At 38.8% G+C, this 13570-nt stretch overlaps 1 protein-coding gene across 1 annotated transcript; it reads left to right on the plus strand.

The window, feature by feature from the left end:
* The first annotated feature begins 686 nt into the window (after positions 1–686).
* On the plus strand, positions 687–12467 carry LOC308076058 (dihydropteridine reductase-like). Its single transcript, XM_080416162.1, has 7 exons — positions 687–872; positions 4619–4711; positions 5692–5788; positions 6713–6853; positions 7028–7136; positions 7376–7459; positions 11451–12467. Exons 1-7 carry the CDS (start codon positions 780–782, stop codon positions 11551–11553), a joined length of 720 nt encoding a protein of 239 aa, XP_080272288.1. The 5' UTR covers positions 687–779; the 3' UTR covers positions 11554–12467.
* The last annotated feature ends 1103 nt before the right edge of the window (positions 12468–13570 follow it).

Consider the following 13570-nt stretch of genomic DNA (forward strand, 5'->3'; position numbering starts at 1 on the left):
GCATACAGCGATAGGAAGTGGATTGGCCTCTCTTACAAAATAAAATATGTTTTTTAAATGTTGAATGCATTTATGCATGCAGTGTTCATTTTGTTGAAGACTAGGCTAAGACTAAACAATTTTTTTTTTGCTTTATTGTTACATCGGTTGCAACCGTAATTGTATTCTTGCTCTGTAAAGCACTTTGAGCTGCAATTCATGTCATGAAAGGTGCTATACAAATAAAGTTTATTATTATTATTATTATTATTATTATTATTATTATTATTAAATCAGAATTTGCTGTCAAAATTAACTCTGTATGCATGTCATTTAGTATATAAAGCAAACCCCCTTTTGTGTTTTCCTCATAAAAGCGTACTTTCATTGTCAATGGTTATTTATGTATTTAGTTATTATGTCATTATTTGACCCAAGAAAAAACACTGCCTAAAAATATTCATGAATTCAAGGCTTCATGGGGTGTGTAATTGATAGAAACTAAGATTTTTTTGGGGGGTGAACTACTCTTATTTTGAACTCTATGGCAGTGGTTCTCAAACTTTTTCATGTCAAGGACCCCCAAAAATTGAGACTTTTTTAAAGAGAACTACTCCTTTAAAAAAATATTTTATTTTGAAGGCCACTGACCGACATCGTGCTCCTAATGTTGCAAAATAGTGACTGGTCTGACTTGACACAAACAACCGAAGATCTGAACCTCCTCGCGTGTGTGTGCTCACAGATCTGTTCTATCTCAGGGGTTCTACAAGGGTTCTCTAGGGTTCTCTATATACATCATGGCTGCTGCAGAGGCTCCCAAGGTGATCATCTACGGTGGCAAAGGAGCGCTGGGTTCCACATGCGTCCAATACTTCAAGTCTAACCACTGGGTGAGCTGCTTGGCATCATTATCATATATCATAATATGACTAATGGATGAACTTCAACATAGTGTTTGCACTTTCTGCATTTACGACCCGTACATCTACATAAACGCTCAGCTTTCAAATATAAATGTTTTACCACGTGGCCACGGATGTTGCAATTCTGTGCGGACCCTCAGAAGTACCCGTATCTTCCTTATTGTTCAATAAAACATGTTTTAATCCGATCGGTGGCCATTTCCTCATAGAGTTATAGTGTATCAGAGTGCAATACACCTCCCAACCGATAGGGTCGCGTCTTTGAAAGCATATGGAGAAAATACTAAGAAAATGGCCACGAATCGGATTAAAATGCTTCTTATTGAACAATACGGAAGATACTGGTACTTCTGAGGGCCCGTACATAATTGTAACATCCGTGGCCATGAGATAAGCACTTTATATTTTAAATCTGAACGTTAATGTAAATGTGCGGGCCAAAAAGGCAAAGTGAACACCAGGTTGAAGTTAATCTATGACTGTCATGACAGTCTTGTTTCAGGGCTACATTAGTTCTATAGTAACTCTCTCTACTCTGAGAGTGTACACACATGGAACCAAATAGACCAGGGGTCTTCAACGTTTTCAGACCAGGCAGACCCCCACACTGATGGGGAGATGGAGCAGGGACCCCCTACCTTGGGGTGGGGGGCTACAACATACATTGTATAATTATGTATAAAATTGTGCTTCATATAAACCTAGTATGTTATTGTGCATTCAATACTAAGTTATTCAAATAATAGACAGATTAATCATGCTTTTATTGTAAACATACAAGTTACAGTGAGTACGGTGGCCGTACTGCTATTTATAAACATAGGCCTACCTTATTAACTGAGAACCAATGTCAATAGTATTGTGCAATTGACAGATTCTTGATAGTACTGACTCAATTTTATCAATAATCTGTCAATTGCACAATAATCATGTATACAAGCTATTCAAAATGGACAGAATCATGATTTATTTTAAACATAAATGTGGGAAATGTTTAAAAAACATTTTTCAAATAAAACAAATATTTAAAAAAAATATATTTAAAAAAAAGCTTTCTTAACTGTCTAATCAAGCAACCATTTTGCAATTGCGGACCTTCTGCAGTACCTCCGCGGACCCCTTGTTGAAGACCTCTGAAATAGACCCTTAAGGCAGTACGTGGTTCTCATCCTTTTTCCTGTCAAGGAGCCCCACATTGATATGGATTTCAATTTGGCCGCGGACCCACATCTGAAAATATTGTGTGCCAGGGATCCTTAGTAGAGAAGATTTGTTAAAAACAATTAGCAAAATTATACGAAATGTTCTGTGTACAAGCTTGCTGTGAGCTTGTATATCTGCTATTTTCTGAATAGCCAACGTATAAATGGATAAAGTGGTTAAAATGATTGTGATGCTGTATTAACTACTTTTGATTGGGACCTTGCAGGGAACATATTCTGTTCATTCAAATCAATTCAGTTGTTCTCAATGAGGGGTCTGGGGACCCCCGGGGGTCCTTCAGGGGGTTCCAGGGGGTCTCCAACTAAATGATTGATAGTTAATCTTCAATCCTCACCACCATGACTATATGTAGGCCTATAAGTAAATACAAATAGAAAATCTACAATAATCATACAAATAATGCTTATTAATGATTCAATAATGTGTTTGGACCATTGGAACATAATACAAACAAAATACATTTGATTGGAATTTAGGCCAAACCTATTATGCATACAAACAAATAAATGATGGGCAGATATGACAAATGACCAGTAATTACTATGGCCAAAACAGGTCATAATATATAATTACTAACACCTTTTATTTTACCAAAATAGCTGATAAAGCTTGATATACAAGCTCTGAGCAGATTAATTCATACGTATGAAGCAATTCTGATGATTATGCTAAATAGGCGTACTGGTAATATAGCATAACAATTAGCTTGGACCCTATACATTGAGATGAGAAAAGTGGTAATTGTTATTCGCAGTTATTTTTGTGACGATTATAGATTTTTAATTAATCTGATCCTTCTCAAAGACACCCACAGAGGTGACAACGTGGTCACTTGTGTGCTCATCGAATGTATTGTCACTGTGTACAGAAGTGACACTGGTTTGAGGTCAAAGTGCAGAGCAACACATGAGCTGGACTGGAGGTTAGGAAAGAAGCTGCAACACAGAAAATGTTGACATTACAATGATAATGACTATTTATTACCAGGTAATAACGTCATTCTTGAATAGTAATTTAATCAGTATATATAAATATTGTATTAGACTAGCATTGTATGGTATGCACTTTCTTGTATATTACACAATAATACTTAAAGGGATAGTTCACCCCAAAATGTTTTTTTTCCTATTGATTAGTCACCCCATGCTCCGCTGGTCATCAAATTATTGGAATGCAACAAAAACGAAAAAAAATATCCATGAATTCTAGACCATTGGTTCTCAAAGTGGGGTCCGGGGACCCCCAGGGGTACTTGAGGGGGTTCCAGGGGGTACCCAGCAAAATGTGTTAATATAGCGTCACAATCATTATGACCTTTTATACTTTGGCTATTCAAAAATAGCAGATCTACAAGCTCATAGCACGGCACCGAGTGCCGTGCTATGAGCTTGTAGATCTGCTATTTTTGAAAAATCGTTGTGGGGTATCGATCAAAGCCAAGAGTCAGACAGTGGTGGTACAAGCCCAAACATGGGTCTTTATTCAAAAGGTAGCACAGAGTTACTGCATAACGTTCAAATTATAATGAAGGTAAATATCTAAGCACGGTGAATAATTGTTAACAAAGGTTCTTCCCAGGGTCGGGGCTCAGTTCAGACATCAATTATTCAGCACGGTGCGACACAGGTTCAAAGAGGGGGGGGGGGGGGGGCAGTGAAACTCCAGCTCACACCTCAGGCTCAGAGAGCATTGTTTATACGGTAGGTCTCTTCTTTTAACGGGGCAGACCTGTCCCCGGGCTGTAGGCCTCGTTCTGTCCTCACATTACGGGCACTTAGATAAGTTCCATAACGGTGCCTATAACATACAAGAGACATAGCTTTAGCGGACATTTCACTTAGCAATACAGAGCTTTTGGAATAGTGGAGTATTGTCTTACCGCCTGGCGCCCGTCCGTTCACCATGTAGAGTCAGTACCAGTGAGATAGAGAGCAGAGAGTGTTTGTAGCCAACGCCCGGCCTGTCACACAGGTGCGCTGAGTTGGGGCTGATCGAGGAGGTAGATTGGATTGTACCAATCTCTTTAACCCATTGAGACCTGAAGCCGATTCTACATGTCTCCTAAATCCCAACAGTATTCTGAAAAACGTATGTTTCTATATCAGTGGTGCTCAATATTTTTCATGTCAAGGACCCCCAAAATGATATGTATTTGGCCGTGGACCCCCATCAAAATATGTTGTTCCAGGGACCCCCCAGAAGCAAAGATTTGAGTTAAAAATGTTCGCTTAAAAAATATACATATTCAAAGATTTGCACACATTTTCGCGAATTTTCAAAAATAGCAGATCTACAAGCTCGTAGCGCGGCACTCGGTGCCGCGCTATGAGCTTGTATATCTGCTATTTTTGAATAGCCCAAAGTGTAAAATAATGCTTTTTAGCTCAAATCTAAAAATGACACAGTTCCAGGTCTTAATGGGTTAACCATCTCTCTTCTTACGTCTGTCTGTCTGTCTGTCTGTCTGTCTCTCTCTCTCTCTCTCTCAGTGGGTGGCCTGTATTGACCTGACATCTAACGTGGAAGCCCATGCCAGCGTTGTGGTCAAACCCACGGACTCCTTCACTGAGCAGGCTGAACAGGTATAGCGCAGCATTTATTTACACTCACTGGAAATAGCTTTGAGTTTGTAGATCTGCTATTTCTCAGCCCGCTACACCGTCAACGTGGTATGATGGAGTATAAATCCGGTCCAAATACTCTCCTCTCATAGTCACATCTGGCATCAGCTGATAATTGTTCCTTTTTATTGCCGCTTGAGTATAGCTTCTAGCTAGGGTATCTATATTGTATCTATATCCTGGTTGCTGTAAATATTGAAAAAACATTTAATGGAACCAAATGGACCCTTACAGGTCTGTAACTCAGAGAGTGTACAAATGAAACCAAATGGACCCTTATGGGTCTGTAACTCTGAGAGTGTACAAACTGAACCAAATGGAATGTTAGGAAAGAAGCTGCAACACAAAAAAAAACTGCATGACACTACAATGAATGATAGATAGCTTTATGACTATTTATTACCAGGTAATAACGTAATTCTTGCATATTAATTTAGTCAGTATAGTGGTGTAAAGTAACTAAATACATTTACTCAAGTACTGTACTTAAGTACAAGTTTGAGGGTGTACCAATGGAACCAAATAGACCCTTACAGGTCTGTAAATCTGAGAGTGTACAAATGGAACCAAATGGACCCTTACGGGTCTGTAACTCTGAGAGTGTACAAATGGAACCAAATGGACCCTTACGGGTCTGTAACTCTGAGAGTGTACAAATGGAACCAAATGGACCCTTATGGGTCTGTAACATTGAGAGTGTACAAATGGAACCAAATGGACCCTTACAGGTCTGTAACTCTGAGAGTGTACAAATGTACATTTGTACACTCTCAGAGATAAAAAAAAAACCTAAAATGATAATTACATCAAACTGGGGGTCCTTGAAATGGATAAAAAAGTTTTAGATTTGATTTATTCATTTGAATAATGAATTAAATGGATTGATCAAAATATTCGATGGTGAAACAGAACGCGATGGCTTTTAATCTTTGGTTTCCTAGGTGACGGCGGATGTAGGCGAGTTGCTAGGTGATGACAGAGTGGACGCCATCCTGTGTGTAGCTGGGGGCTGGGCGGGGGGCAGTGCCAAGGCTAAAGGTAATACGTGTGTGTGTGTGTGTGTGTGTGTGTGTGTGTGTGTGTGTGTGTGTGTGTGTGTGTGTGTGTGTGTGTGTGTGTGTGTGTGTGTGTGTGTGTGTGTGTGTGTGTGTGTGTGTGTGTGTGTGTGTGTGTGTGTGTGTGTGTGTGTGTGTGTGTGTGTGTGTGTGTGTGTGTGCGCGTGTGCGTGTGCGTGTGCGTGTTGGGCTGAGTGATATGACTGCAAGTCATTTTTTCCAAACCTTTGCCTCAATTTACGATTATTGAATGATGATACATTATTTTAAACATAGACAAATAGCCGATCTACAAGCTTACAACGCATCGCGATGTGAAGCCTTCATGTGAGCTTGTTGAGAAGATGTAACTAAGTACATTTATTCAAGTATTGTACAATTTTGAGGTACTTTTACATTACTGGAGTATTTCCAATTGTCTATACTTTTATTTCATTTCCATTTTCTACTCCACTACATTTCAGAGGCAAATATTGTACTTTACTTTTACTAGTTACTTTGCAGATATAAATTATTATTACATTATAAAACATACATGAACCACTTTAGTCCTATTTTATTCATAGGCTATTTCCAAACAGTTTAGTACTTTGACTTTTGGTACTTTAAGTACATATTGAAACCAGTACTTTTGTACTATTACTCAAGTAAATTTTTAATTCTGGGGTTTTACTCTGTATTTCTATATTGCAGTATTGATACTTTTACTTAAGTAAAACATTTGAGTACTTTTTCCACCACTGTCTACAAGTTAGCAACTCAGCACATCACGGTGTGTATTTTGATAGACTATAATGTCATGCCCAAAATACTCCCTATTTTGGGCATGACCCATTTATTGTTGAAATTTAAAATAAGTTAACATGTGTGTGTGTGCGTGTGCGTGCGTGCGTGTGCGCGTGCGTAGCTCTCTATAAGAACAGTGAACTCATGTGGAAGCAGAGTGTGTGGACGTCAACCATCGCCGGTCACCTAGCAACCAAACACCTGAGGGAGGGGGGCCTGCTCACCCTCACTGGAGCCAAGGCTTCTTTGGAGGGAACCCCAGGTACACACACACACACACACACACACACACACACACACACACACACACACACACACTGACTCTAATAGAACCAGTGTCAGTCTCCACCGTTGATTATCAGTGGTTGGGTTGTTGTGCTTTACCTGTGTGTGTGTGTGTGTGTGTGTGTGTGTGTGTGTGTGTGTGTGTGTGCAGGTATGATAGGGTACGGAATGGCCAAAGCAGCAGTTCATCACCTGTGTCGGTCTCTGGCTCAAACCAACAGCGGCCTTCCCAAAGGAGCCACCACTGTAGCCATCTTACCGTAAGTAGCATAATAAACTAGCCATATTACCTTACGTAATAAACTAGGGGATGTAACGATACACAAAAATGTCGAGAGAGAGAGAGAATATATATTATTATTATTATATGCAATATGTGTACTGAATTAAAGTTACAAAAAAAAAATGTGTAATCATCATATTCATATGCAGTCATAGAAAGAGCGAATGTTCCATATAGATGAATGTATAATAAAAGACCATTCTTTGTTTTCCTTAGTGATACCTTGGACACATGGTTGAACAGGAAGTTCATGCCTGACGCTGATGTCACTTCCTGGACACCGCTGGACTATGTTGCTGAGTGAGCTGATTTATAATAATAATTATTAGTATAATAAGGTGTGACATTTAGTGTGAAATATAAATGTAGTACAGATGGGGGTCTGCGGACACATAAAATATTATTTTGGGGGTCCTTGACATGAAAATGTTTGAGAACCACTGGTTTAAACCAGACCGGGAACACATCTGTGTCATTTTTTGATTTCTTTCAAAAATAGCAGATCTACAAGCTCATAGCGCGGCACCGAGTGCCGCGCTATGAGCTTGTAGAACTGCTATTTTTGAGGGGGGAAAAAAACGTTAAAATGTGTGCAAATCTTTGAATATACATTTTTAACGAAAATATTTGCTTCTGGGGGTCCCTGGAACAAAATATTTTGAGATGGGGGTCCGTGGCCAAATACATATAATTTTTGGTGGTCCCTGACATGAAAAAGTTTGAGGACCACTTATATTGCATCATTCTTTTTTACTGTTGGGATTTAGAATACCCAGAAGCAAAGATTTGAGTTAAAAATGTTTGCTTTAAAAAAAAATCTCGATTTTTCAAAGAAAATAGCAGAATTGCAAGCTCGTAGCGCGGCACTCGGTTGTATAAAATAATGGTTAAAGTGGTTACACAGATGCGTTAAACAACATTAGGAAGCAAGCAATAAGCTTAATAAACAAGCCCCCAAAAAACGCAACCCACAACTACCAATATTTATAACTTTACAGGAAAACAAGCCCAAAGTCGCTTAAAATAAGCGGACATGGCAACACTGTTTTATGTATTCATGTGTGGCTGGACACGCTTCCTACAGAGTTTCACATGACACGGAAAAGGACAACGCTAAAAATAGTCCATTCATGTCTTGTCTCGTGGTCTTTTAGATACTTCTTACCCACTTAAGCCCCTATACTTTAGTCTACAATGAATAGTGAAAATAAGCAATCTACGAGCTTGTGTCGCATCATGGTGCATTCTGAGCTTATAGATTGTGTATTTTGTCTATAAATATATATATATATATATATATATATATATATATATATATATATATATATATATATATATGTGTATGTATATATATATATATAAACTTCTTGTTTATGCCCCTAATGGCTTGCTAGCCACAGGTTTTGTTGCATTGTGTAGCTGTAGCAATTAGATAAATATAAGCCGCCTTAAAAGTCAAATGTTCAAGCATGTTGAAATCATGTATACTTTACATTCAGACCATTTCCAAATTCTTTATTGTATCATGCATTTATGTTTTATAAACAATGTTTTGGTTCCCAATCTTTCGGTTACCATATCTGTACAACCCAAAGTTGTATCTCAACGTTCAACATGCTTTCAGGGGATGCGGAGTTGAAAATCACTGATCCTGGACCTGCTATGCTGTAAACAGACAGCTACATTAGTTTTAAATAGTTACGATTTTAATTGATTCCATGTCAGGAGAAGCTGCTCTACACTCACCATGAACCGTTATTTGAAAGCTAATCGAACCTAGTTAGATACAAGTAATGAACTCTCCCTGTCAGAGAGGCCCTTTGTGTGTTTCCATGTAGAAATGCAGAGTGCATATCATCTGCATTACATGCTAACTTGCTAACATCATTTCCGGCGTGGTATGTTGCAAGCGCTGACTTTAGTACCTCCCCTTGTTCAGTGGCGCTCAACTTTTTTCAGGCAGTGACCCCCCCACAATAATCATATTTGAACTGGGGACCCCCCACCCTGACAAGCAATTGGAATGTAGGAGTTGAGGCATTCAATGTTGTTTGACTCGGTTCCACACATAAATATTGTGAAAATAGGCTATTTTGAAAATAGCCGTTGTACAAGTTCACAACGCCTCGTGTTGTGAGCTTGTAGATCGGCTGGTAGATTTTTCTTTCTTACATTATTTGAATTTGGCCAATGCTTGACCGGTTTTTATAGTATAGTTTGTTACTTTAGGTCAGGGGTGATGCAACTTTGATGATGTAGAGGGCCACTATATTTCCACACTCACTCCAGAGGGACACATTGCATATACTCGGCCAGACACCTCTTATCTCCGTAAATGAATACCATACTTCGCCATTCTATAGTATGTCACACAAAAATAGCAGATCTACAAGCTCAAAACGTGTCGCAGTGAATTATGTTTTGCTATTTTTGAATTGGAATCCTGAAAAGTAACATTTTTATTCAATTTCAAATGCATTTACTTATGTTAACTTCATGGACTTATATACAAATACATTGGACATAAAAAAGACAATAGAATTGTAATACTAGTCATTAAGCTACTAATATAGACTGAAGTAATTAAAACGGGTCATGTTTGCCGTGCTTTAGGTATTAAAAAGATCTTAAAAGTCCGTAAACTGTCACTTCACTGTCATCTGGGGACCCCCCCCCCCCCAAATCATGTGGGTAGTGGGGACCCCACAGGTTGAGAACCACTGTCCTAGTTAATAAAATGTTCTACAGTTAGATGTGTAACATTTACTATTTAGGCAGACTCTCTTACCCAGAGTGTCTAACAGGTGTGAGATCAGAGTAAATGGCTTGAACTGTAGTCAACAAACAACAAACCGTATACAGTATAGGCAGTCATATAAAGTAGACTGTAAATAAATCAGTGTACAGTAAGTGCTTCAACGAAACTATAAAGAGAAACGTGACCTCACACCATTGCAAGTAATGTGCCCCAGAACCAGACAAGGCAGCCCCCCCGTCCATTGAGTTCAATGGAGAGGTGGCGCCATCTTGTGTTCTGTTGCGCACAGGATACCAGGTAAACAATGACCTCTGTCTGAACAGCATGCTACTAGTATGCAACATGCAGTGGTGGAAAAAGTAATCGAATGTTATCAATACTGCAATGTAGAACTACCCTCTGTTACAAGTAAAAGTCTGGAATTCAAAATGTACTCGAGTAAAAGTATACAAGTATTGGCATAAAAAAAATCAAAAAGTACCAACATTAAAGTACTCGTTATGCAAAATGTCCGATTTAAAGTTTTCAAATGTATACAAATCTTTTAAAATTAGCAGATTTACAAGCTCACAATGTGTTGCATCGTGACGCATTGTGAGCTATTGTGATCGGCTATTTTCAAATGGCCGAAATGTATATAGGGCTGAAGTGGTTAATGTATGTTTTGTAATTATCAAAATCAAAATCTAATCTAAGTATCTAGTAACTACAGTTTTCAAATTATTGTAGTGGAGTAAAAGTACAATATTTGCCTCTGAGATGTAGTGGAGTAGAAGTAAAAGTATTGGAAATTGGAAATACTCAAGTAAAGTATAGTACTTGAGTACATGTACTTAGTCACTTTCCACCACTGGCAACATGACTACCTGAATAACATTCTTAGCATGTGTCGTCCCTAAGGAGGAGTGGCAGAGAGGGTGATAATGTTTAAGTATCCATCTTCAGGGACGTGCAGAAGGATTTGGAGAGGCAGGGGCTGGAATTTCAAAAGGGCACTTTTTGGATTTTGTTTCACGGACAATTATCATACTTTTAGGCCCAATCACTGCATGCTTAATCGCCTCAAAGTCACGCACCCAACAAGCTTTGAACTGAGCAGATTGGACATTCCGTTCCAGAGATAATGGCCAAAACATCTTGAAAACGGCCACTTTCACCGATTTTCGATCACCGATTTTTTGCCATTGTCGCCCGTTTTTCTTTAATAACACGGGCTAGGAAGGTCGTACGGCGACAAACTAGATACCTGAGAAAAGTTCACTTTGAGCTGCATCCAACACATCCACTGGCATTTCCGTCAGCCTTACCGTTAGGCCGCTAGGGGCAGTTGAATTTTTCTTCCTTTTTTTTTTTTTTTTCCAGTCTGGAGAGGGCACCTTTTTTAGCGACGGGTAAAAGGGCAGGGGCTCAAGCCCCCTTTCATGTCTATGTGTGCACGTGCATGTCCATCTTGGTATCCACTACAGTGAACAGTATGCAGTATTGCTACAGTAGTATTATTTATGTGTCTATTATGATGTGTGTTTACTCTAGGCTGCTGTACGGCTGGGCAGAGGAGGAGGAGAATCGACCCGTCTCTGGAACGCTGATGCAGCTCATCACCACGCACAGCCAGACACAGGCCGTTCCTACCTAGAAAACATGGATGCCGCCTGTCATGTGTGTCTGGATGATCATTTAACTGTCAGGGTTGCCAACCGTCCCTTGAAATAGGTAATTGTCCCCTTATTTGGAAACTAAAAGACGTAATTCTCCATTTTTTCCCCCTTTTTTTTTAATTGTTCTATCCCACGATTTTTTTGTAACCCATTTCTTTTTTCAATTTTCAATACTTTTGCTTCTACTCCACTACATCTCAGAGGCAAATATTATACTTTTACTCCACTACAACTATTTGAAAACTTTAGTTACTTTATAGCTTTTGATTATTATTACAAAACATACATTACCCACTTCAGCCCTAGAAGTACCAAAAGCAAAAGTACTAAAATGTTTGAAAATAGCAGCTCTACAAGCTCACAACGTGTCGCGATGCTACACATTGTGAGCTTGTAGATCGGCTATTTTCAAATAGCCAAGGTATAAGATTAGGGATACAATAGGGCTGAAGTGGTTAATGTATGTTTTATAATATAATAATTGATAATTGCAAAGTAACTCAAGTTTTCAAATAATTGCAGTGGAGTAAAAGTACAATATTTGCCTCCGAGATGTAGTGGAGTAGAAGTGAAAGTATTGAAAATTGGAAATACTCCAGTAAAAATACCTCAAAAGTACAGTACTTGAGTACATGTACTTAGTTACTTTACAATGGCGACCCTAAATGTCAGATACACTGGTATATACTGTATAGAAACCTGGATGTCATATGTGTGCTTGGGTGATCATGTAATGTATGTCAGATATACTGGTATTTATAGAAACATGGATGTCACGGGCTGTGTGTGTATGTGTCTGGTTATAGTATGCCTGTCAGATCAGATGTATCAATATATTATATTGGTATCAGCGGGACCTGCACAGATATTTATAATAAAAATGTACCATGAACATATCCGTGTCTGTAGATACTATTTTGGTATGATAACCTTTCCTGGGTCACAGCTAAATAATGTGTTATCAGCTGGTAAAGTTGAAAAAAATCCCTTTTACACACTGGTGCATATGTTGGTATTGGCTCATGTTCAGGATTGTTTCAATGGTTTATATTATTGTGTTTGGTGTCATTTTTAAGTTCAAATAGCCTAGGTATAAAATAGGGCTGAAGTGGTTCATGTGTGTTTTATAATATAATAATTTATATCTGCAAAGTAACTAGTAACTGAAGTTTTCAAATAATTGTAGTGGAGTAAAAGTACAATATTTGCCTCTGAGATGTAGTGGGGTAGAAGTGAAAGTATTGAAAATGTGAAATACTCCATTAGGGCACGGCCACACCGCACTTTTATTTTACCTCTGGGGCAGAATCTGCCAATGCTTTGTCAATGCAAATGCGTGGATTCTTGGAAAAAAATCGCATTTGCATCGACAAAGCATTGGCAGATTCCGCCCCAGAGGTAAAATAAAAGTGCGGTGAGACCGTGCCCTTAAAGAAAAAAAATCCTCAAAAGTGTACTCAAGTATTAAAGTACTTGAATAAATGTACTTAGTTACTTCACGCCACTGATGACAAGTACAGTGCCTAAAGCATATATTTTATTCTAGTCCTGTGGCATTCAGAAACATCAAGAGAGACAAAACATGAAAACTTGAATACTGACATGACCCCTAAGGATTCAGGAAATGTATCATTTACCCATATGTCCCTCTGAGGGGGTGATTTTCAGGCGTACTATTCATTACTAACTACATCACTAACAATTCAATCAATACATGTTCATCTACATGCTCAAAACGGGCCACAACGCGACACGTTGTGAGCTTGTAGATCTGTCTATAGTCTAATGGCCAAAGTATAGAATGGGATTCAACTTTTTAAAACTGTTCCCGATTTTGCTGGAGACCCCCTGGAACCCCTTCAACCACCCCTTGGAGGTCCCCAGACCACACGTTGAGAAACACTGCTCTAAAGTTGACAATTACTAAAATATATATATATGTATTATATCAGTGGTTCTCAACCAGTGGTCCGGTGGTGGTGGTCCTTGAGGGGG

This window comes from Gymnoscopelus braueri, assembly GCF_963280865.1.
Source record: "Gymnoscopelus braueri genome assembly, chromosome: 2".
NCBI classification, from domain to species: Eukaryota; Metazoa; Chordata; class Actinopteri; order Myctophiformes; family Myctophidae; genus Gymnoscopelus; species Gymnoscopelus braueri.